At 48.9% G+C, this 26,337-nt stretch overlaps 1 protein-coding gene across 4 annotated transcripts in view; it reads left to right on the top strand.

Annotated features, from left to right (window-relative positions):
• Nucleotides 1-26,337, top strand: part of CAMTA1 (calmodulin binding transcription activator 1) — a 696,897-nt gene that overhangs the window by 622,533 nt on the left and 48,027 nt on the right. For all 4 annotated transcript variants that reach the window (XM_083452043.1, XM_083452044.1, XM_083452041.1 and 1 more), the window contains exon 6: nt 5,213-5,366. In XM_083452043.1, the coding sequence (XP_083308169.1) occupies nt 5,213-5,366 (154 nt within the window). The remainder of the gene's footprint in view (nt 1-5,212; nt 5,367-26,337) is intronic.

Here is a 26,337-nt window from a genome sequence, read left to right as displayed (position 1 = left end):
TTCTAAACGCTGGGTTAGTGATTGCCTCCCCCCCCACGAGCATTGGGTTGATTTGCTCACTTTATGGGTCTGTTAGGAGAGGCAAAATTCCCACCAGATGCCCTTCCAAAGCCCTTCAAATAAGGGCTGGATGAAAACTACAGAGGATAAACATCCTTGAAACTGAGGATCGGGAGAGGCAGCACGTCTCTTCCTGAAGCTGTTCCAGCAGCTTCGAGGGTCCAGATTTAAAGGTCCTCTTCTGCTCCAGCTTAAGACCCCCATAGGTGCCACTTCCCTTTCCTCAAGCAAGCTGAACTGCCTGTGGCTGCCATACACCGCCTTCCCCCTCTGGACGCATGGCTGGAGGCTCTGCTAATTACTGGACCTGCTGTCCTCCTCTACTGATTGAAAGGTCAAGAGGTTGTTTCTCCTCTTTGGATCAAGATTGGGGGGGCGATAATTGCCCTATAACCTTGGGAGTTGGTGGATATTTTTAAGTAGAGGCTGGATGGCCATCTGTCATGGATACTTTAGCTGAGATTCCTGCATTGCAGGAGGTTGGACCAAATGATCCGCAGGGGCCCCTTCCAACTCTACAGTTCTAGGATTCTATGAATCTGGAAGCTCAGCATCTACAGTGTGTCCAACTGCCGCCTGAGCGCATTGCAGGGTGCATTAAGTGCCCCACCTGCACCATCACATCTGATTGCAAGCACACTTGTGGCAGAAGAGGCCTCTACCTCCCCACTTGGATATTTCACATCTAAAGCCTCTGCCTGGAAAGGGGATCGAGCCATGAGGAGTTCAAACCACCTTCTCACAAGGCATCCCAAAGTGGGCATCTGAGGGCAGTTGCTGGAAGCACATGGAGGGTCCTGCTCTGGGGGCCAAGCAAGCTTATGGAGGGGAATCATAGAACCATAGAACTGTCGAGCTAAAAGGGACCTGGAGGGTCATCCAGTCCAACCCCCTGCAGTGCAGGAATCGCAGCTAAAGAATGGAGCCACACAAACTCGGTTTGTGAAGGAGAGTCCCCCACCTTCCAAGGAGGTCTCTTCCACTGGCAAACAGCTCTCATTAGTTCTTTCTAATGCTTCCCGGTCCTCCTGGCCATTCTGCAGGCTGCATGCAATTGACTGGGGCAGGAGTGTTCACAGAGGGCTGGATCAGGCCCCTCTCCTTGTCCTGAATTGAGAGTTGAATCACACCACCCAAATGCACGTTGAAGACACCCTCCTTCAGGGCAGGGAGATGAAGTGATTTGTTTTCTAATTGCTTGCCTTCGATGTCCTCTTCCCCCATCTGGGTGGAGAAACAACCCCAGACTGTGCTTTTCCTTGATAGCTTCTGTGGGGAAGAAGGCTGAAGCCCTCTCAGTTCCTCCCTGTGCCCCCACTCACTTGCGGCTTTCCCCACCACCCTGCCTCAGTTCTGCCCCCTTGGCAGTTTCCCTGCTGTCCTTGGTCTCAGCCTATAGTTCAGGCCCCCGGTGTGTGTTTAAACCATCTGAAGGACAAGCAATTAATTGCCTGGCGGCATCTTTTTCATTAGTGAAGAAATGCTCGTTAGTGTGGGAGCTGATTTGATGGTCTGCTACCTTCCACCAGCAGCAAAGCGACTCCCTTTTGGCGAGGTCGGGGGGGAGGGGGGGAGCTGCTTGGTGCAGACACAGACCTCCCCCATCCCCCTCCCAAGCCCTGCTCCAGCAACATTAATGAAACATTAGAGTTTTAATTACACCATTATCCTATTTATTTTTATAAATAATTCCAGAGCAGTCATTAAAGTTTGTGGAATTTAGGAGCAAATGACTTCAGGGAGAGGAATCAAGTTTTCAATCTCGTTGTTGTCTGTCGTGGGGGTTCTTTCCTGGTTGCCTTGTTGTTCTTAAGATTATTCATTTATCCACCATTCAAGTGGAAGAAGTTTCTTTGTTGGAAAGTTTGCTGCGGCGGGACCAGACTTTCTGTGGTTGCTGCCAGCTCTCTGGCCCCCAGTTCTAGGAGTATACTGAGGTACTGCAAATGTCTGAGGTTGCCAGTCTTCCTGTTCTCTTCTCCCCTGTGGGCTAGAGGTGCTGGGTGGCTGCTCAGACACATCATCATCATCATTTATCATTTATACCCCACCCATCTGGCTGGGTTTCCCCAGCCACTCTGGGCTGCTTCCAACACAATATTAAAATACGGTAATGCATCAAACATTAAAAGCTTCCCTAAACAGGGCTGCCTTCAGATGTAGTCTAAAAGTCTGGTAGTTGTTCTTCTCCTTGACATCTGGTGGGAGGGCGTTCCACAGGGCGGGTGCCACTACCGAGAAGGCCCTCTGCCTGGTTCCCTGTAACTTGGCTTCTCACAGTGAGAGAACCGCCAGAAGGCCCTCGGCGCTGGACCTCAGTGTCCGGGTAGAACGATGGGGGTGGAGACGCTCCTTCAGGTATACTGGACCGAGGCTGTTTAGGGCTTTAAAGGTCAGCAGCAACACTTTGAATTGTGCCCGGATTCTGCAACCAGAAAAGCTGAGCATGACCAACCCTGCCTGGAATATACAAACGGAGCCCATTTGCAGAATTCCTCTTATTTCTCTTCCCATGCATAACTCATCCTGCCATTTCCCCTGTTTTACATAATTCAGAGCCAGAAACTACTTTCCACCTGTCCACCCCACCAGCGTCTGAGATTTCAGTGGCCATTGCCCTTTTCACACCCTCAGGCTTAAAAAAAACAAAACTTTCCTTTGGCTTCACCTTACAAGGGAAGAGCCCGTCAAAATGCCTCTCACGCCATGTTCAGTCACTGCCTTTTGAAAATGTCCAGCCTCTCTAGAACAGGTTTGTCACATATGAATGAAGTCACCTTGGTTACGACGGTAAAACCTGGATTCTTCCTTTGTGCAATCTATATATTGTAAAACAAAGATGAATGAAACTTGGATTGCTATGAATAAGCTGTTTGCCACTTGCCCTCTCTTATATTTAAACATCTTGGGCCCCACCTAGTCTGTGTCAGGCAGGGATCCCCCTAGGGGAAAACATCACCTCTTTCCCACCACCGCACCCATGGGTGCCCTTACAGACTGCCCACCCCCTGGCCTAGAGGTGGGCAGGTAATGACTGTGCATTGGGCCCAGTTGTGGTCCTTACCCCCCTTGGTCATGTCCCCTGACCTCTTTCCAGTGCCAGGCGAAAACTTTTTTGTTTTGTTTTACTGAGTCCTTGAATCTGCTGCTCTTTATATTGCAGCCTGGTTTTTCATACTGTTGCTTTATGATTTATTTCTTGAGGGAAAGGGGCACAAACTGCCCTGCAAGGATACACAGCCCTTGCAATTGCAGGAAGTCCTGAGCTCAGAGGAAAGGGGTAGACGTCCCTTTCTGGGGCTCCCACTTGCATCCCGGGACCAAACTACTCTCACAGGTGCAATAAATTATTGCCACCTGGCTTGAAGCCAAGCACCACCAGCTGGAGATGCCTTCTGTGGGTCCACTGGTTCCTTGGGGTTCTTTGGGGCAGAAGCCCAAGGAACTTTCCAAGCAGGCAGCAAAGTGCTTAATGTGGAGCCCAAAGCCTGGGATAGAGCCAAGCCCAGAGTAAGCCTTGAAGCACCGGATAGGCTTTGTCAGGAGAATCAGGAGGGAGCAGCCTCTGGAATGCACAGGACACCAGGTTCAATTGACAGCGGTTTGGGGGTGAGAAAAGGGCTGGGGAGCAAATCCATGCCCCATTTGCATTTTAACACGAACCTCCTGCTCCCACTGTTTCCAAACAGATACACCAACCGACACACAACCATCCTTCGGCAACCTCGTTGAATGCTGTGAGGCAGCACAGAAATGCAGATACTCCCCAAAATAGCATAGAAAACTACCGTATGTTAGGGGGTGTTCTTGCAAAAGTGCATATATATTTGCCAAAACGCATGCATGAGGAGAAAGGAGTACAAGACGGCGTATAAGCTTGTGTGCATACGTAAATTTGTGTGTTTGCGAATTAATGCAGAAATGGGGGGAATGGAACTGAAGTGGTTTTGTGATTTAATGTTGTTGGCTTTTGTTGCAAACCTCCTTTTGAGCTTTTATCGACTGGAAGGTATCATCATCTACTTCAGTGGTTTTCAACCAGTGCGCCGTAGCACCCTGGGGGTGCCACGAGCAACACTGGGCTGTGTCCCTCTTTCCTTCCCTCGCTCCTCTGATGCCCTCTCGCATCTCTGCCTCCCAAAGGCTTGCACAGCTGTTTGTTGCAGCAGCCCTGGCTACAAGCTGCCCAGGTGAATGGTGCCTCTGGGGCTTGCCAGAGGGTTCAGGTTGCCAGGAGCTGAGGCGGAGCTGGAGTAAGCAAGCAAGTGGGCAAGGGAGCCCAGCCAGCCAGTCCGCCAGCCCTTGCTGTTGGGAATGGACAGACAAGTCCCTGGCCCCTGTGGGGCAGTGTGAGGAGGCATCTCTCTTTGGGGTGGGGGTGGGCAGCTCAGAGACCAGTAGCGGCAGCAGCGGCTGTCCAGAGGACTCCCAAGGAAAAGGTAGAGGAGGCTGAGGGGACAATCAACAAGCGAAGGTGTTTCCAAAGGGGTGAGAGGCTGCCAGCTCTGCAGGCAAGGGGCGACATAACTGGGCTCCTGAGCCCTGCAGGGGTGCCGCAGAAAGAATGGAGTTGGTCAAGGGAGTCATGGACTCAAAAAGGTTGAAGAACTCTGATCTGCTGTATATTCCGGAAAGCGGTTTGACGGCTCACTCTGTATTTGGAAACCTCTTTAGATAGGGACCAAATTTTGTTTGGTGGTTCCTGAGATCAAGGAGCAATTCTCATCTACATTTAAATACCACTGGATGCCGTTTTGAATTAAGATGGTAGACTTTTAGCTTCTTATAACAGCACCGATTTCAACCGCTGGTTTCAAAACTGTGCTTATTGGTTTCTTTATTTTGCTTTTATTGGGGGGGGGCAAGGCCTTAGAATTCCCTGGGGATGCCGGGTACAGTGGTGTAGCGTGGGTTGTCAGCACCCGGGGCAAGGCAAGTAATTTGTGCCCCCTAACCCGTAGGGGCAGAGAGCTGCGAGTGCGAGCGTACCCCCCCCAGATGTTGCGCCCGGTGCAGCCGCCCCCCCTGCACCCCCCCACGCTACGCCACTGGCCGGGTATGATTTTGGTAAGAGATAATGATGCTAATAGGTCTTTTAGAATGAATTGGCGGTGGTGATGACAATGTGTGTTCTCTACCACTCTTCCTGCAGAACCCGGACATTGTGCTGGTCCACTACTTGAATGTACCCGCCATCGAGGACTGTGGAAAGCCCTGTGGCCCCATCCTGTGCTCCATCAACACCGACAAGAAGGAGTGGGCGAAATGGACGAAAGAGGAGCTGATTGGCCAGCTGAAGCCAATGTGTGAGTAGGGCCTGCTGCGCTTGGGGCCCCAGAAGCAGTAGGGCCCTGTGGGGTTTGTTTGTTTGTTTGTTTGTTTTGTTCTTTGGTTGTTTTTTGCTGAGTGGGGACAGGGGACGCTCCCCCTTGGGCATGCATAAGGTAGCTGATGCATTCCGCATGCCCTTCAGTCACAAACAATGCACCTTGCAGAATTTGCAGGACGAGGATTATTGTAGACTTGGAAGGTACCACAAGGGTCATCTAGTCCAACCCCCTGCAATGCATGAATCTTTTGTCCAGCACGGGGCTCGAACCCACGACCCTGAGATTAAGAGTCTCCTGCTCTACCAACTGCTGGCTGCCATCCCATTAGACACCTGTTTCAATTTCAGCAGTGCAAGGGGTGCAGGAAGGAGAAGATATAGACTCATGGAATTGCAGAGTGGGAAGGGACGCCCAGTGGGGTCACCCAGTCCTGCAATGCAGAATTCACAACTAAAGAATCCCTGGCAGATGGCCATCCAACCTCTGTTTAAAAACCGGCAATGAAGGAGTCAGTCCCAACATCAAACAGCTCTTACTGTCGGAAAGTTCTTCTTAACATTTAGGACTGTCTTGCCATTTGGACCCTTTGGCTTGGGTCCTCCCCTCTGCAGCGGCAGACAACAAGCCTGCTCCAACTTCCACGTGGCAGCCCGTCAGATCTTTGAAGATGGCCATCATGTCACTTCTCAGAGCCACAGAACCAGATTCCAAGGCCTACTCTTTTTCGAGCCGCAAATGAAAAGGAAAGCGTGTCTGAGCGGCTCCTTTTTATGCCTCCTGAAAGTCACGGTGATGCAATCAGCGCTTGCCCAAGAAACGCCCTCTCCGAAAAGCAAAAGGCTGCGTACGTTTGCTGTTCGTGAGAATCATGACATGCCTTGCAGACATCAAAACAATTCTGCCATGGATAACAAAAGTCGCCTGCTGTGTCAGAGCAAAGCCAATGATGCTGCAGGGGGCTCCTGAGGAGGCTTCCTCACATGCAGGACAAAATGCAGGCCACACCTGTGCCCACACAGCCAGGGCCTCTGTGCCCCAGGGCCTGGCTCCCTCGCCTGGCCTTCACACAGAGAGATGTGCCTGTTCCACGCAGCTTTGACTTGTTGCCTTGACAAGCATTTCCTTGTTAGGCTCCTGCCTCCTGCTGCCCTCTGCGGGGGCTGCCTTGGCTCCTTCCCCTCCTGTCTGCCCACCAATTGAAGAGCAAAGAGCATTTTGGAGCAGCTCTTCCTCCCGTACAGAGAGAGACTGCTTTGCTTTAGCCATCCGGCATCTCCGCCCCCATGCAAAAGGCTCAGAAACGGGAGAAACCTCCGCTCTGCCAACAAGCCATGCTGAGAATGAGCCAGGCCAGAACCACCTCCCTGGCCAAGACAAAGTCATCCCCTTCATTCCTTCTGAGCCTTGTTCCCAGGATATTGCAAGTGTTTCCGCTCTGGATCCTGCTGAGCCTAGGACTGTGTTTGCAGAAGGAGTTCCTGGACAGATTGCAAGGAGACTTCGGGGGCAGAGCAAAGAGAGCACCATCCATCGGCCAACACCCAGAAAGTGCAGCTGCTTCCTTGCTGGGCTGAAAGTGGCAGAGCCCATAATGGGGAGAGCAGCTGCTTTGCATGCAGAAGGTCCAAGATTCATCAACTCCAAGGCTGGGAGAGAATCCTGCCTGAAACCCTGGAGGGTCACTACCGGTCAGCGTAGACAGACTATTTATTTGATTTCTTAACTGCCTTCATGGTATAAGGTCCCGGGTGAGGGCTACGGCAATGGAAAGATGCAATATTAAAACTGATTAACTTCAAAATCAGAAGGATAGGGTGGGTTCTAAAATATGTATCTCGGGGTAAAGAGGTGCATCTTCAGAATACAGATCTCATATTCCATCCATGCACAATCCAATTGTGGTTGAGGGGAGCAGTCTGAGACCTGGGTGGCCCCATGCTAATCCACTATACTTACCTGAGTATTTGCTGCAACATCATTTTAAGTCAGAAGGGTGGGGAGAGATGAAGGGTTGTAGTTGTCCATAAAAACCCCACCTCCTTTGCCAGAAGATCCATCCACATCGTGTCTGCGATCAAGGGACTGTTTGTGGTGATGGACCACAGAGAAAGACCGAGGATACTGCTAGTTTGCTGTCCAGTTTGCTGCATTGCAACCACAACGCCACCTCCCCCACAAGGGAACTTGGTCCAGCGAACCAGCTGGGGATGTAGCAGCCTGGGCTGCCACGTCCTCTCTGTGAGCCTTTGGGGTGTGCGGAGCTGCAACTTTGCAAACTCTGGAAGGCCCTAGTAAGGGAGATCAGGAGTACAGCTTATTTTATTTATTTGTTGCGTTTCTATCTCCGCTTTTTCTCCCAGGAGCTCGAGGTGGTGTACATCCTCATTTGCTCCTTACAACAACCCTGTGAGGTAGGCTGAGAGGCAGTGACTTGGCCAAGGTGGAGGTTTGAACCCTGATCTTCCAGATCCTAGCTTAACACTCTAACCACTACACCACACTGGCTCTCACACGCGTGTGGCTGATGGCACAGGTGTCTTTTTGTCCACTCTGATCCCCAACTCAGGACCCTTCACAGACTCAATTCTGGCCCAGTGGTCTTGCTTAAGCTCTGCAGTCTCCAGCATTGCCTGTGCAATGGAAAGCGTATTCTGCAGCCGTTACACTTGGAAGGCTCCCCTCCCCACAATGTGCAGAAGCCGAGAGTCTCAAGAAACTGGGTGGGCGGCCCTAGAATCCCCGATTCTGCCTTTTCCTGGCTACTGCGCACACAACAGCTGGGGCTGCTGCTCCACTCTGCCAGAGTGACAGGCGGCGTCGGCGCAGCCCTGACCTTAAAGAGAGGGGCCAAACTGCCCCCCAGGGCTGGAGATGTGGAGCTGGAAAACTTTTGAGGGCATCTCTGATATCAATCCAAGGCCTGCCGGGCACCTCAGGAGGGGGAAAGTGGCAGCCGGCTTTAAAATCTGCAGTGCGTCAGGAAAAACGACGTGCGGATGACACCAAGCCGGCTGTAAATCTCTTTTATGCCTTGGGAGGGAAGCGCAAAGTTCTGCCCAATTATTCGGCCTGCTTAGGCATCTGCACGTCCCTGTTTATGGATGCGCATCCTGGGAGAGTCTCCCGTGGAAATGCAGCTCGGGTTGGAAAGGGGATGTGTGTGTGTGTGTGTGTGCGTTTGCGGGGTGGGAGCTTTAGATTCTGATCAGGCTTCCGGTGAGGCGGGGAGGGGGGAGCGTGGAGCTTGGCTGAGCACATTCCGGGGGCGCCAAGCGCTCTCCTCGCCAGGCAGGCCTGCGATTGGGTTCCAGAGCAGAGCCCTGCTGCTCAGTCCAGGAGCCAAGCCCGTTAGCTTCATCACATTTCCACATAAATCACATTCTACTGCAGGCTTCACAGTTTGATTTCCTGATGTTTCCAAATTTCTCTGCCCTGAAGGAGATTAGCCCCTGATTGAATCTGAATGTGTTGCCTGCTCCTCCTCCTCCTCCTCTCCTCCAGGAGTCCAGGGCAGGCTTTCGCCGGAGAGGCTTCTTCTTTCTCCTTCTCCCCCCCCCCCCGCCCAATTCACCTGTTGCATAATGCAGCTCAGCCTCCTTCCTCCCACCCCAATTACCTTCATTCTTCCAGGCTTCTGAAGCACAAACTTCTGCAGGTGAGCTTTGATTCCCTGCCCTGCCTCAGAGTCAATCCTCTTTCTTCTGGTTCCTGGACCTGGCTAAGCCTCCACTGCCACCAGCCACTTAATTACGGGGTCCAGATGCTGCCTCCTTGGGGGCAGATTCAAGCAGAATTTATCAGCCCTCCAGAAATGGCTTTTAATTTCAGGCAGTAGAAGGAAACTTCCCTTGGCAAGGAAGGATGCCTGCTGTCCTGGCCGCAGAGGAAGCTCACTGGGTAGGGCAGGGCAGATCATGCAGGTGCTTTGATCTGTTGAGAACGAAGTGGAATTAGCCAGCAGAAGAAGCACAAGATAAGGGAATCTGCCTCTTAACTTCGCTATTTGTATATAGTGCCATCAAAGTGGGCGGCACATCACATCAAGGGTAGAACTCACCTGACCTTGGACTACAACTCCCATGATCCCCCCTGTCCACTGCCCATGCTGGCTGCTAGGGCTGCTGGGAGTCTGAGCCCAACAGCAGCATCTGAAGAAAGGAGATTGGGGAAGGCTGGTCTAGATTTTGAAAGCGGGAGGCAGTGGGAAAGAAACAGGGCGTGTTGATGCGTGTCCATAATCACACGTGCACCCACACATGGATGCTGACACATTTCGCTACCAGGGATCTCGAGCCAAGAGTCACAGTAAGCCACAGGGAAGGAAGGTGCATTCTACATTATTAGCAGGCGTTGATCAGCCATAGGGTACAGGCTAGCTGCAGCTCTTGGTGAGCAACCCAATCTGCATGTATAGTATTATAAAGCAGGAATTGGTTAGCAGATCTGCAGAGTGGATACAGCTGAAGATGTGCATGCTCTGAAGCTCAGACATGGCCTGAACTGACAGCTCAGTGGACACGTCATGTGGAAAAGGGAAAGCCAGGAGAAAGGAGAGGGGCAGAGGGCAAAAGAGGTCTGGCAGTGGGCAACCAAGTCCTGGAGGCACATGTGGTGGGGGGGTGAGAAGAGAGACCCTGAGAGACGTGATCAGAGAGAGAAAATGCCAAGGTGGGCCTTTTCCAAGAAGAGCAGGAGGAGTATGAAGCTTCTTTGCGGGCTAGACTTGTGTGGCTACCAGGGGTTGGGTGGCCAGGCAGCCTGGCTCTCCGATCAGAAGGTGGGTCTTGTCATGCACAAACAGCCAGAGGGAAGGCAGTGAGGGTGGTAATGGCCGGAAGGAGGCAAGACATTGGAGGTTCCCTTGAGCCTTGCACAGGACAAGTGAACTAGAGGGTTTGTGTAGCACTGTGCCAGGCTGTTGCTGTTGGGTGGCACCCAGGGTGTGTGAAGGGGATAGATCTTGAAGCCTGGGTCAGGTGGCACTTGGGGTCAGGTAACATATTTGGAAAGGAGGAGCCCGCTTCCAGAGAGTTGTAGAGGGAGCTGCAGGGAGGTGCTATCACGAGCTAGAAACAGCGCGAGTCCCTGGCAGTTGGCACCTGTCAGCTACTTCCAAGCACTCGGCCTTCAGCCTGCCGTTGTGCTTAATTGTTTCCCCTCCTGCTCCCCGCTATCCTTGCTTTGAGAGCTCTCCAAGCTGATCTGCAGATGCCCTTGGAGGCATCTGGTAGCTGAAACAAGATTAGCAAAGCAGAACTCCGTGTGCTCCAGCCAGGCCATCTGATCAGCAGCACTGCAAGGCAGCTGAGCCAGGAGAGCTGCGATGGTGGCCTTGACACTGCCACCGTCTTTCCAGTTCCGTAAAGTGAGACCCCAGAGGGTTGCAAGTTCTGCGTCAGTTGTAGCTGTGGTGGGGCCTCTCCCAGGCAGGCAGGCGTCCATATTGGCTGAGGATGCTTGATGGCATGTGTGGAAATAGTCACCTAAACTAAAACGTTAGGCAGATTTGGATGGCTTTGCTCTGGCAGAACATTAAAAGAATGCAAGGGAAGGCAGAAGATAAAGGAAAGGCCAGCTGGGTTTTCGCAGCAGGCTGCCACAGACCCTGATATTTAGTCACACTTGCTTTTCTCTGGGTCTCATACCTTGGGTGCTGCTGTCATTCTCAGTTTCCAAAGCCCCAGGCACCAGATTTCCACAGACAAACAGTTGGCCGCTCTGCGTCTCATACGGTTCTTCTTTAGCACTGCCGTTTTTTCACCCGTCATGGGCTTTGGCATCCAAGCATCATGTGGCCTTCAAAGTACTTGCTTGCATAACATAGATTTGTTGGGAAGGCAAGGAATGGGTTGATGGGAAGAGTCAGAAAGAGAATGCAGAAGGTACACTAGACCTGGTTGATGGAAGTGAGAGAACAGCGACAAGGATATTTACATCCAGGACGATGATACATATAGCAGTTAATGGATATCGTGGCAAATTTTTCAATGTGGCCATTTCTGGAGCAGGATTCAGAAGCTCTGAAATAGCATTACTCACCCATCATTTCATTGGTTGGTTGGTTGGTTGGTTGAAAGTATTTTTTCCATAAGAATCATCATCAACACAACATATCAGCATTTATATAATACATTACAAAATTTCAAGCTTAAACAGAGCACAATTTGCTATTATTATGAAGGAAAAAATATTGTCCTGCTGAAGATTCAGCATTACTAACTTAATATAACACGATCTGGATCATTCTTAGGGAAATACAAACTGAGGCATTGCATTTGGCCACAACCACTAATTTTTGCTGTATTCAACAAAACTGTTCCATCTTCTCCAAAAGCAACTTTTGTCCCTTTGCTGCTGTTTCTGAATAACCAGAAATGGAACTCAAGGCAGCTCACAAAAGTTAAAACAAACACAAATAAAACACAGAAAATCTTGGAGTGGCCACCAGAAAGGTCCTCTCCTGCGTCCCCACCAAACATGCCTGAGAGGGGGGTGGGACTGAGAGCAGAGCCTCCCCAGAAGATCTCAGAGCCTGGGCAGGTTCATATGGGAGAATAATGTCCTTCAGATAGCCTGGGTATGTAAAGAGCTTTATAGGTCATAACCAGCATTTCAAATTGTGTCCAGAAACAGACTGGAAGGCAGTGGAGCTGTTGTAAGAAGGGATTCATATGCTAGCCCCAGCTAATAGTCTGGTTGCAGCTCTCTAGGCCAGCTGAAGGTTCCAAGCACTTTTCAAAGGCAGTTCCACATACAGCACATTACAGTATTCCAGATGTGGTGAAGCTGAGGTGTGTGTCACTGGGGCCAGATCAGACAAATGCACTCCTGGCCACCACAGAGACCTGGGCATGCCCAAACTGCCTTCAAGGGGCGTCCCCATCCATTACAGGCTGAGCCCTATTGTTCCACCTTCTGACAGACCAAGAGCACCTCTGTCTTGCTTGGATCAAGTTTCAATTAGTTCACCCTCCTCCAGTCTGTTGCTGATGACAGATGTTGGTTTAGAGCCAAGGCAGCTTCCTTGGATTTAGGTGGAAAGGTGAAATAGAGCTAGGTGTCATCAGCATACTGGTGCTACCCAACCCCAAAACTCTGGAAGACCTCTACCAGCGGTTTCATGTAAATGTGAAATAACCTGGAGGACAGGACAGAACCCTGTGGCACCCCACAGGCCAAAGGCAGGAGACCCTAGCGCCAGCTTCTGGTTTGCTCACCCAGGAAGGCATGGAGCCACTATAAAACAGTGCTTTCAAGTCCCATCCCAGCAAGGTGGATCAGATGAATACCATGGTTGATGGTTTCGAAAGCCGCTGAGAAGTCCAACTGAACCAACTGGGACACACTCCCCCTGGCCAATTTCTGGCATACGTCATTCACCAAGGCGACCCCAAGCCATCTCTGTCCCAGAACAGGCCTAAAACCATGTCGAATTGGATCTAGAAAATCCATCTCATCCAGAAATCTCTGGAGATGCGGTGCCACCAGATGCTTCAGTACCTTGCCCAGAAATGGATTATTGGAAGCCAGTGGATAATTATCCAACATGGTGGGGTTCCAGTACTGTTTTGAAACATCACATTCCCAGCAGATGGCGGGGATCACCTCTCATTTTGGCATTTCCAGCACATGGTGGAGTGATTTTTTTATTAATCTTTTGTATCTAGACCAGATGGTTATATATATATATTTTAAAAAACCTACTACTACTGAGGTTTAAAACTCATCATTCTTCTGGGAGCTTTTGATAATGATGATGCTTCATTACACGATTAGTCGCCTTCTACCAAAGCCTCAAGGAGACTCATAAGAAGATGAAGTTGCTACCCAGGAGGACTCCCCTGCTGAGTGCCTGAGGGCCCCAGTCCTGCCACTCACCACCTGGTCTAGGGCGGGGCCTGAGGGGCTCCATAAAGGACTGCTGCTGCTGCTGCTGCTGCTGGGCAGAGAGGGCTCCGTTTTTGCTTTTGCTTTTTGTTTAAATTGCTGCTTTTTTTTACCTATGTCATTTTAAACTGTGATATTAATGCTGTATTCTTATCTTTAGATTTTGATTTATGTGGAAATTGTTTTCCATTTGGTTGTGTATTTTTTGGATGTGGTTTATTTGTTGTTTATGATTTTTGTAATTATGTAAATCTTGTCATTTTGTAAGCCGCCTTGAGCATTGTTTTTAACTGTGGAAAGGCAGCATACAAATAAAATGATGGTGATGATGATGATGATGTTAAAACAATACAAACCATCAAGGACCACCCTAGTCTAGATGAATTCATGGATGAGAAGGCTCCCAACCACTGATACCATTTGAGCTAAGTGGAACCTCCATATTCAAAGGCAATGTACAGCTCTGGGTACCCAGTGCACAAACTCCATCACCTCCATGCCCTGCTTGTAGGCTTGGAAGAGGCACCTGGCCAGCAGCTGTTGGAAGATGAGACCTAGGATTGGACAGACCTGGAGTGGTTCTGCATGAGATTGGATCTTGGAGATGCTGCATGAAGTGTGTGATGTGAGGGTGTGGAAGTTCTCCAGATAGCTGAATGCTGGAAGACTCGGGACAGATAAAAGAAAGTTCTTCATGCCCCAGAGTTAAATGATGGAACCTGTTCCCACAGGAGGCAGTGATGACCACCAACTTGGATGGCGTTAAAAGAGGATTGGAAAAATTCATGAGAGAGAGCAAGGCTGTCAGTGGCTACTAGTCATGGTGACCATGCACTGCTTCCACTGTGTGGAAGGACATCAAGCCTTCATATTGTGATTTGGGTATAGATCTGTCCAAGACTCTTGTTTCTTAAGGTTATTGCTTTTTAGGATGCCCCACCACCACCACCACCTATCAGCCAGAATCTCTTCTGAACCGATCAATAGGGCATTCTGCTTACATATGGAGCTAACAGCTTTTTATATGGATGACAAAGTTGTCAGAACTGGTTAATAAGAAACCACAGGGAACTAGCTTTACAGGGGAAATGCAAGAAAATCATTCTTGCTGAAGTCAAAACCTTTGACATGCCATGCTCTGTTCTTTCACCTGCTCTCCCACCTTCGTGCCAACTTTCTTTTTACACACTAAGAGAGAATATAAGAATACAAGAGCTGAACGTGCTCCAGCCTATTACAGACCCAGATCCTTGCAGACCCCAGACCCTTACATTCTGCACCCACAACTATCAGAGGCAGTAATGGTTCTGAATACCAGTTCCTGGGAACCACAAGAGGGAAGAGTGCTCTTGTGCTCAGGGCCAGCTTCCCAGAAGAGGCATTTGGTTGGCCACTGTGAGAACAGGACGCTGGACTGGATGGGACCCCTTCGGCCAGATCCTGCAATCTCTTCTTATGTTCTCAATACCACCCATTGGGCCAAAGGGCTTCCCCGCCCTCCCCGCAAAGGGATCATCATCATCTCAGCCCTCAGTGACGTCGAATGTTCAGGGAACTCTCTTGTCACACACGACGTTGTCTGCTCTTTCGCACAGCGATGTGTTTGACAACTGAATCTCTCTCCGCCTTCCATGTTGCACTTCCCCGCATCAAAAGCCGAGCTCGCACCTCCAGCGAATGCTGCTCCGTGTCAGTCATCCGTAATCACTGTGTTCTTGTTTTCTCCTAATTATTCAAAGCACAGACCTGAAACAGCCAACGGAATTCTTAAGTCTGTAATCTTGGTGATTATAGAATATTTAAAGGGTGGGGGTTGACCACTAACAGCAAAAGCTTTCATTTACGTATCAAAGCAAGCAGAGCCTCATCATTGCCTGGTCAAGGAGCTCCACCGTGTGGCTGGCAATAAGAACAAACCTTTTTGTTCCCCATATAAAATTGGGGCTGGAGGAGTAGGGGTTGTTTTCACCCTGCACTGCTTCAGCACAGCTTCGCCCAGCGAGCATTCATTCTCTCTTGATTTGTTTGTGGGGAGGTGAGACGATGTTGCAAGGATTATCCCCCATTTTCCTGTCCCTTTCCTTATCGCATTCATGTTGAGCGGACCGGGGAGCAGATCTGTTGCTCAAAGTCTCCCACTTGACCGCTGCCTGAATTTGCTAATAGGCAATTGAATCCTACCCTGAAAATAATGACTGTCTGCAAGTGCCCCAAGCCTACCAAATCAGGATTTATTATCTGCACAGGGCATTCAAGGCTTGAAAACTGTTCCGGCTTCAGTTTCTTTCTAATCGCCGTGGAACCCTGGCATGGGCCACAATGCTCATTCATATTACAAATGCCTCTTTCTTTATCTCCCTCCCTCCCTCTGGGTCTTCTGTATTGGCAGCACTTGGTATTTGTATAAATAGCAGAGATGGGGATGCCTAGCAAAGAGCTGTCAGAGATCAAGCAGATCTTCCCGGTCAGGTCACGCATTCAGCAACATGCCCTGAGGTGTTGCAAAATCCAGGGATGTGCCAGTGTTTGTGAACTGTAGTTTAGAGAAAAGGTGAGTGAGAAGTTGTGAGATACTTATTTGTTGATGTTGTTGTTTATTTCATATAATTTATACACCAGCTTGATTGGAAAAAGAAACCGACAACAACCTCAAAGCAATTTACCAAAAGACAAAACAAGAAAATCAAGAAGGAAAAATCACAACCATACTTTAAAACATGCAAATATTAAAATACTAAAATGTATTAAAATAACCTCAACTTTCTAAGTATCTGGGTAAAGGTAAAGGGACCCCTGACCGTTAGGGCCAGTCATGGCCAACTCTGGGGTTGCGGCGCTCATCTCGCTTTATTGGCCAAGGGAGCTGGTGTACAGCTCATGTCATGTGGTCATGTGGTCATGTCAGCTGGTCATGTAGCCAGCATGACTAAGCTGCTTCTGGCAAACCAGAGCAGCGCACGGAAACACTGTTTACCTTCCTGCCGGACCAGTACCTATTTATCTACTTGCACTTTGACATACATTCGAACTGCTAGGTTAGCAGGAGCAGGGACCGAGCAACGGGAGCTCACCCCATCTTGGGGATTCGAACCGCCCAACCTTCTGATCGGCAAGCACTAGGCTCTGTGGTTAACCCACAGTGCCACCGCGTCCCCAAGTACCTGGGTAGGCTTGTCTAAACAAGAATATTTTCTAGCAGGCACTGGAAGAGTATAGTGAAGGCAAATGCTTGCTCTCAATAGGCAGGGAATTCCAAAGTTCAGGTGCTGCCACACTCAACGATCAAGTTCTTACAAATGTGGAACGGGTATTATGTGGCACCTGGAATGGTGCCAATTCCTCTCTCTCCTTCTTCCCATTGAGACATCTGGTTGGCCACTGTGAGAACAGGAAGCTGGAGGAAGAGGAGGCAGAGATGGGCGCCCTGTGGTCGGATCCTGATCCAGCTGCTGCTGCTGCTTCAGGACATTTCTTGTTCTTAGGTGTGATGCTGATGCTGGGAATCAAAAGCAACCAGCAGCTAATAACACTTGATTTTTCCAAAACCGTTTGTTTATTTCCCCCCCCCCCCCAATTTATATGCCACCTTTCTGCCCACTTGGAAACAGAGGGAAAGTGCTCCTTGCTGAGACGTTTGCTTTATAATATGCTCTTTTAATTCGAGAGCCCACTCAAAGAACCATTTTGTGATGGGGCAGCCTATAAATAACAGGCAAACCGGCCGTTAGGCAGGCAAGCAGGGGTGGCCTCTCTCGTTTCAGAGATGCTTTGCAGGCTGAGCCTGCCTTTCCAGCCCGGAAGCAGGGAGAGGTGTCCCAGGTGTGCCACAGCCAAGCCGGTGCTTTGCTTTTGCTGATGTCGAGCTTGTGGGTTTGTGGGAAGCCATAAAGGGGCCTTGCGATGGGCACCAGAGGAGGAGGAGGAGAGAGGAATTAATGGCTTCTGCCGCAGGAGTCGTAAATGAGCCGCGTGGCAGCCGCTCAGCACTTCGCCAGTTTGTGTACCTGGTATAGAGATTCAGGAGAGAGCACCAAACTAGGAGGGGAGCGTCTGCGCACGCACACACACACACACACACACACACACACACAAAATCCCCTGTTTGCCAGCCCAGGAGCAACTGAGCAAGGCCTCTGATGTGCCAGAGAGTAAGGAGGACCAGCTGTGATGTGGACATCACCACTGCCCGCTTCTCCCCTGTGGCCCATCACTGAGAACCTGTGACTTTGGGATTGTAGTCCTAGTCCTTAGGAGTAAACCCCAGTGAGTTCAATGTCACGTTCTCCAGAATAGAATTGTTTAGATGACTCAGAAGTAAACAACAGAACAGACATCCCCAGCCAAACCACAAGAAACACCTCTGTTTCTGCAGCTCACCCAATGCCACTACACACAATATACAGTGGTACCTCAGGTTACATACACTTCAGGTTACATACGCTTCAGGTTACATACGCTTCAGGTTACATACGCTTCAGGTTACAGTCTCCACTAACCCAGAAATAGTGCTTAAGGTTAAGAACTTTGCTTCAGGATGAGAACAGAAATCGTGTGGTGGCAGTGCGGCGCAAGCAGGAGGCCCCATTAGCTAAAGTGGTGCTTCCGGTTAAGAACAGTTTCAGGTTAAGAACGTACCTCCGGAACAAATTAAGTACTTAACCCGAGGTACCACTGTATACACACTGTCTCAAAGGCACACACACACACACCTTCCTGAACAAGCCTATTTCTCCAGAGCAGCTCCCCCCAGCCTGGTGTGCTCAAGCTGTTTTGGACTACAACTCCCATGATCTCCAGAGGACAGTTGGGGCTGATGGGAGTTGTAGTCCGAAAAGCCTGGAGGGAACCAGGTTGGCAAAGGCTGTGCCAAAGGGACTCTAGTTGCCCATCTGGGAAACAGCTCTCTAGAGTAACCCTCGAAACGCCATGTCTCCGAAGCAAGGACAAATTGTTTCCAACACTTTAATATGCTTGGGAAATTACGACCAGGAAAGGCTGGGTTGGGCCTGCAGTGCAAATCAGCTGAGAAACTTTAATAAGGAGTAAGGGCTGCTTGAGTTTTTTCACTCCTCTTAGTCCTGAAAGTAGAACTTTTAAACACAGCCCTCTCCCCCACTTACATGGGGTTTTGTTTCTGAGTGCCGTGTGTTTAAGTGAAAGCGTGCAGAGGAGGGAATACTATCTAAAAAACTTGTCAACGCCCTCTAAACCTCTGGAAACCCTTGAAAACCCCTTTTAAAAACCAGCAGCACTTACCAGACTGGCATGAATGGTGGCAATGGTGACTGTCTTCCTCATTGCTGGAGGATGAGGTGGAAACAAGGCGGGTAGACCAGTCCCCCATAAGCGCTTGGCTGTGGTTCAGAGGTAGACTGTTGTTGTTGTTGTTTAGTCGTTCAGTCGTGTCCAACTCTTCGTGACCCCATGGACCAGAGCACGCCAGGCACTCCTGTCTTCCACTGCCACCCGCAGTTTGGTCAGATTCATGTTTGTAGCTTCGAGAACACTGTCTAACCATCTCGTCCTCTGTCGTCCCCTTCTCCTTGTGCCCTCCATCTTTCCCAACATCAGGGTCTTTTCCAGTGAGTCTTCTCTTCTCATGAGGTGGCCAAAGTATTGGAGCCTCAGCTTCACGATCTGTCCTTCCAGTGAGCACTCAGGGCTGATTTCCTTCAGAATGGATAGGTCTGATCTTCTTGCAGTCCATGGGACTCTCAAGAGTCTCCTCCAGCACCATAATTCAAAAGCATCAATTCTTCGGCGATCAGCCTTCTTTATGGTCCAGCTCTCACTTCCGTACATCACAACTGGGAAAACCATAGCTTTTACTATACGGACCTTTGTTGGTAAGGTGATGTCTCTACTTTTTAAAATGCTGTCTAGGTTTGCCATTGCTTTCCTCCCAAGAAGCAGGCGTCTCTTAATTTCGTGGCTGCTGTCACCATCCAGAGGTAGACTAGTACCCTGCATTGCTTGGCTGTGGCCATTTTCCCTCTTTTTGCCATGTTTTTGCGGTTTTCCTGCTCTTTTCCTGGCCTTTTTTGCCTTTTTGCAGTTTAAGTCAATTTACTTCATTATTTCTCAGCACATATATATGCAGACGTGTGTGGGTCGAATGCACATAAATGGGGAGAGGCCTGTAAATGTAAGGAAATGGCAAGCTTCTAGTTCTACTACCCCATAACATTCGTAGTGTCTTTTCTGCACTATCAGGCCCTTTTTTGGAATTTACTGTTTAATAACTGCAGCCCCTTCCGGAGATGGACCTGGCGTTCCACCAGAGGCTTGTTTCTCTCTCTGTCTCTCTCTTCCTCCCTCCCTCCCTGCCTCTCTGACACTCAAAATATCTGCATGTTATGGAAGCCTTCTTCCTGCAAAGTGCAGCCTATTCCCATTGTTTTCGGTGCATTCTCCCCTAATGCAAAGCTTTTGTAGATAGATCGATAGTTACCATATTTTTTGCTCTACAAGACGCACCAGACCACAAGACGCACCCAGTTTTTGGAGGAGGAAAACAAGAAAAAAAAATATTCTGAATCTCAGAAGCCAGAACAGCAAGAGGGATCACTGCGCAGTGAAAGCAGCAATCCCTCTTGCTGTTCTGGCTTCTGTGACAGCTGCACAGCCTGCATTCGCTCCATAAGACGCACACACATTTCCCCTTACTTTTTAGAAGGGAAAAAGTGAGTCTTATAGAGCAAAAAATACGGTATTTGTCTGCCCCTTTTGGAGACCAGAACTATACCCCGCACTTGAGAAGTGTGTAATCCAAGGGATCGTTTCATTCCAAGCAGGTCGAATTGGGTCAGTCCACTGCGATAAATGGATAGGATGACTTTCTTCCCGTCCCTGGTCCCCACCAGTTACTTGCTCAGAGCTCCGCGATTAACCCTGGTGAAGCCGAATGCTTTCGGCTCGGCACCACATGGCTCAGAAAGGGCAATCTCTTTAGGCACTTGGTTTGGGAGACGAACGGGATGCCGTTATAGCCGCAGGTCCCAGACCTTCACAAAGAGGCAGCTACACTGCTAATTGCCTTTTTGTAGTTAAAAGAAAATGCTCTGCCTTGCTTGACCCGCAGCTGCAATTAAGGAGCAAATGACAGACTCCGCCGGGTTTCTAAGGAGATCTTGGAATGAGCAGCGGTTGCTGGAGAAGAAAGGCTTGCAAAAGGAACCCCAAACAGGGATATTGTTTCAAGTCTGCTCGCTCAGCAATGCAGACCCAGGTGGGTTTTCACAACCCACAAAAGGGTGGGAGACACCTCATGCCAGGATTTGAAAGTTGTTATTGTGTAGGTGTTCGGAGGTATGAAAAGAGAAATCTAATTAAAGTTTAATCCAGTTGAGAAAAACCAGAAGCGATCCCTTTATTTCTTTCAGTTAAAACTTGTGGGGAGTCTGGAATGAAAAGGCACATGCTACTTTTTCAAATGGGCAGTCGCCAAGGAGACCCCGGCTGTTGTGTGTCCACAGTGAGGGGCTTTGGAGACTGGGTAGTACTTTTTTTCTTGGAAATGTAAGAACACAGGAGAAATGGGGGAAGCTGCTTTATACTGAGACCAGCAGCTCATCCAACTTCTGACCAGCACTGGCTGCCTAGGACAGGGGTCAGCAAACTTTTTCAGCAGGGGGCCAGTCCACTGTCCCTCAGATCTTGTGGGGGGCCATACTATATTTTGAAGAAGAAAAATGAACCAATTCCTATGCCCCACAAATAACCCAGAGATGCATTTTAAATCAAATAATGCATTTTAAATAAAAGGACACATTCTACAGTGGTACCTCAGGTTACATACGCTTCAGGTTACAGACACTTCAGGTTACAGACTCCGCTAACCCAGAAATAGTGCTTCAGGTTAAGAACTTTGCTTCAGGATGAGAACAGAAATTGTGCTCCAGCGACGCGGCAGCAGCGGGAGGCCCCAATTAGCTAAAGTGGTGCCTCAGGTTAAGAACAGTTTCAGGTTAAGAACGGACCTCCGGAACGAATTAAGTACTTAACCCGAGGCACCACTGTACTCATGTAAAAACATGCTGATTCCCGGACCGTCCGTGGGCCTGGTTTGGAAGGCGATTGGGCCAGATCCGGCCCCCGGGCCTTAGTTTGCCTACCCATGGCCTAGGATTTTGAACAGGGGTTTCTCCCCAGCCCTCCCTGGAGGGTATGCCAGGTGATGAACCTGGGACTTTTCATGCAAAACTTGTAGTCTACAGCTGAGCTGTGGCCCTGCTTCTCACATGTGTGGTTTTATATTTCCATGGAAGTCATAAAGACAGGAGTGGCTACATAAGGGTCATGGGATAAGCCACAAAGTCCTGGTTTGAAGGTCAGGGAGTTTTAAGTAAGCCATTATTTTATTTTATTTTATTATATTATATTATTTCCAAACAGTTGTAACCAGATCTGTATTGACTATTTTCAATCCCAGAGCAAAGAACAATGAGAACAATATTCTCTCAGCATCAGCCCCAGAGGTGATAAAAATGCTGCCCTACTTTACAGGGCTGTTGTAGATGTTACTGCAGTCATATATGTGTGTAGCACAGAAATGTGTTTCTCCCCAGCTGATATCCTATGCCCTTTTAAAATGGGGTTGGGGGGATATTGGGTTGTTGTTTTTATTTTGATTATATATTTTGTGGTTTTATATTTTGTGGGTGTGTGGTTTGTGAGAGACAGAAGGAGAGTTGTATGCATGGCTGCGCATAGGTGAAATGGATCTGTGTGAAAGATGATGATGATGATGATGATGATGATGATACCCTGCTCATCTGGCTGGGTTTCCCCAGCCACTCTGTGCGGCTTCCAACAGAATATTAAAAACACGATAAAACATTAAAAACTTCCCTTAACAAGGCTGCCTTCAGATCAGTGGCATAGCGTGGGGGGTGCAGGGGGGGGCCGGCCGCACCGGGCGCAACATCTGGGGGTTAGGGTTAGGGGGCGCAAATCCACGGGTTAGGGGGCGCAAATTACTTGCCTTGCCCCGGGTGCTGACAACCCACGCTACGCCACTGCTTCAGATAGATGCCTTTGTGTCTGGTCTATATGTGTGTGCATGAGAGGGTATGTGTCTGGTGAAGCTGCATTGTATATTATTGTTATTGTTATTTTTGTTATTGTTATTGTTATTATTAGAATTAATATACCGCCCTATACCCGGAGGTTTCAGGGCAGTTCACAGAACAAAATCAAAATGTAAGACTACAAAATAAATAATCAAAATAAAAACAACAACCCAATAACTCACCTACCCCCAAAAACCACATTTTAAAAGGGCATAGGATGTCAATCAAATCAACCAAAGGCCTGGTTAAAAGGAACTTTTTTGCATGGTGCCTAAAGGTGTATAATGAAGGCGCCAGGTGAACTTCCCTGGGGAGAGCATTCCACAGATGGGGAGCCACTGCAGAAAAGGCCCATTCTCATGTTGTCACCCTCTGGACCTCTCGAGGAAGAAGCACAAAAAGAAGGGCCTCAGAGGACGATCTCAGGGTCCGGGTAGGTTCATATGGGAAGAGGCAGTCCTGAGCCATTTTAGGCTTTCTAGGTCAAACCCAGCACTGTTGTTGTTGTTTTAAACATTTTTAATTTTATTGAAGAAATTGTAGCATAATCAAACATTCAAATTACATTTTTCAATTTCAACTAACGACTTCCCCCAACTTCCCTTCCTGATTTATAGCATATCTGTTTCTTCCGCTTATAATTTTGTATTCCTTATATATTAAAATTAAGGTTGCATCATTTATCTATTCTTCTCATTTTTACCTCATAATTGTACTTTCTGTTTGTATTTGTCCGTTGTAAGTGTATTACTTGAATCCTCCCAGTGAGTTCATTTCAGTGCATTGTTTCTGTATATACATCATAAAAGGTTCCCAATTTTTTTTAAAGTTGTTATTGCCCTTATCTTTAAGTCAGTTAGCTTCGCCATTTCAGCGTATTCCATCAACTTCTCTTGCCAATGTTTTTTCACTGGTATTTCGTCGCTTTTCCATCTTTGGGATAGTAAAATTCTGGCTGGGTTTGTTTTGTTTTTTGCAAACCCAGCACTTTGAATTGGGCCCAGAAACTACTGTGGTGCCCCACAAGACGAATGCCTCGCAAGACGGAAAACCCGCTAGACGAAAGGGTTTTCCGTTTTGGAGGTGCTTCGCAGGACGAATTTGCTATGGGCTTGCTTCGCAAGACGAAAATGTCTTGCGATTCCTGGGGTGTTTTTTTCGCTCCCTACCCCCTTTTTCTAAGGCACTAAGCTGCTAATAGCCTTTTAGCAGCTAATCCGCTAATCCCTTAAGCCTTTAATAGCCGCTAATAACCGCTAAACCGCTAATAGCGCTAATCCGCTAATGGGCTTGCTTCGCAAGACGAAAAAACCGCTAGACGAAGAGACTCACGGAACAGATTGTTTTCGTCTTGCGAGGCACCACTGTAATTGATGACAGTGCAGTCAGACCAGGATCAGTATACCGTGCTCAAACTGTCTTACTCTGGTGAGCAACCTGGCTGCTGAATTCTGCACTAGCTGAAGTTTCCGAACTGTCCTCAAAGGCAGCCCTACGTATAATGCATTGCAGTAATCTAACCTTGAGATTACCAGAGCACAGACAATGGTAGTTAGGCTATCCCTGTCCAGATAGGGGCGTAGCTGGGCCACCAGCCGAAGGTGATGGAAGGCACTCTGGGCCACTGAGGCCGCCTGAACCTCAAATGGCAGCAAAGGATCCAGGGGGATGATTCTGTTTCGCTATTTATTCATCTCTCTACCCAAACTCCAATGAGATCTGGTGTGCTTTCCAAGCAGTTTTGATCTTCCAGCCTTTCCGGGAGGGAGGTGGCAATGGGCTGTTTTATTAACCTTCCCTTCATAATGCTCTCTTCCCCCCACCCCCTTCCCACTGATTCATTATGTGTCAGGAAGCCGAGCGTGACATGTTAAAAGCCATCTTGATAGTATTTTATATTCAGTGCTAACAACTCACTGGCTCAGAGGAGGTTTTCTTTAAAAAGCCGGGGGGGGGGGTTGCGCTGCGCAAGGAAAGCGAGACAATCTGCATATTGGATGTGCCAAGACAGTCGGTAATTTACATTAAGCATCCTGAAATTCTCTCCTTGCAATCTGTCACCCTTCAGTGGGTTTTCATCGTATAACCTTCACAACAGAAGGGGGAGCAGCAGCAGAAAAAGAAGCTCATTTGGAGGAGAAGGAACAGCAGCCTAGCTTGGTGACCCAATGAGGGAAAGGCGGGGCGTGGGGACAGGATTTGTGGCCAAAAAACAGCAAAGTTGAAGGCCAGCATTGTTCTTCTTCAGAGAGCTGGGGATGGACCAGAAACCTCTCCCTATTCTGTACAGACTCAGAGCCAAATTGAAGAGGCCTTGCAAGGGTTTCCCCCCATCACCTCACAAAACACCGTCGTACCTTCTTGAGCAGCAAAAAAGGGTCTCTTCCAACTTTATGATTCCATCAACAGCAGGACGCAGAACCGTACGTGCACTGCAAGGGAAACATAGCTCTCGAATCTGTGACGCCACACTTTGCACTCAGCCCAGAAGCTGTCGCAAGCCCAAGGATTCCAGAGCCCCTGCAAAGTTGTGCTGGAGGCAGTGTTCCCTCAGGACAGCCATTGATTAAATATTGGCTCTGAACTGTTTGCACACAGGCTATGCAAAGCTTAAAGGTAAAGGGACCCCTGACCGTTAGGTCCAGTCACGGACGACTCTGGGGTTGCAGCGCTCATCTCGCTTTACTGGCCGAGGGAGCCGGCATACAGCTTCCGGGTCATGTAACCAGCATGACTAAGCCGCTTCTGGCGAACCAGAGCAGCGCACAGAAACACCATTTACCTTCCTGCTGGAGTGGTACCTATTTATCTACTTGCACTGCGTGCTTTTGAACTGCTAGCTTGGCAGGAGCAGGGACCAAGCAACAGGAGCTCACCCCGTTGCGGGGATTTGAACCACCGACCTTCTGATTGGCAAGCCCTAGGCTGACAGACTAACCCCACAAGCTGGAAGCAAAGACATATTTCACAGATGTGTTTGAAGGACAGGTGTGGTGCCTACTGGCTAGTGCATATGATGTCATGACTGGAGCCTAATTCTGAAGAGTCTTAAAAAAATTGCTTCCTTTTGTTTTTGTCTGTTGTTCTGTCTCCTGCCACTTCAGTGTCATCTTCTTTTCTCTCAAAACACACCTTCTCTTTCCAGAATTTTCTTCCTTTCTGGCCCAACGCCTAACATGCCCCATGTGAAGACAGATAGTTTTCCTTCTCAACTGCAAGTCTCTGCCTCTTGCCTGTTTATCTAAGCGGGGCTGCAACTAAAACAAGGGAGACATCTAAAATTCTCCTTGTTTTGGTTCCAAAGTTGAACTGAAGGCCCAGGCATCCTCTGTAGTTCTCTTTTTTATTTCCAGGTGGTGTGCAAAGGGCCATGCATGCACACATCACCACAACCTTCAATGCATCACACACACATTTGCATTACTGACATGAAAACCTTGCACAAGAGCTGCTTCAGTGTGACCTGATTCCACCAAGATGCTCTTTGAGCAGAGGTTGCGTCTCTGCGCTTGTGTGCATGGCTGAAACACAGCAAAACTCACCTGCAGGAAACCATGCGCACATTCATGCCAAGAGCGCTTTTTCAGGGTGGGTGGCACAGAAGAAAAAGAAAAAAAAAATTATCCCTGCACATATTTCCATAGGTTGGTACACAGAGGGGTGGGGGGAATGCAAAGAAGCTGAAGGGAGTTGACTATTTGGCAAAGGGTGTACACTCCTGTCCTGGGATTTATTTTAGGAGTTATTCCAGCAAAGGAGGAGTGGGAAGCAGGGCAAAGCCCCCTGGAGAAACATGAAAGGGGGAAAGGGGCATCCTCTCGCTCCCAACTCTAATTACCCTAATGGGACATGAGGTGATGAAGCATGTGGTTCCGCACAGTCTATCCCCCAACCAAAGATCCTCCAGAGCAAACTGCTGGTCATCAACAGCTGCTGCTGCTTCTTCCACCTCACCTCTTGCCTTTCTCTCTCTCTCTCTCTCTCTCTCT

Source organism: Podarcis tiliguerta (genome assembly GCF_965153285.1).
Source record: "Podarcis tiliguerta genome assembly, chromosome: 8".
NCBI lineage: Eukaryota > Metazoa > Chordata > Lepidosauria > Squamata > Lacertidae > Podarcis > Podarcis tiliguerta.
Note: the sequence above shows the minus strand (reverse complement) of the source record. Positions and strands in the feature narration are given on the sequence as shown.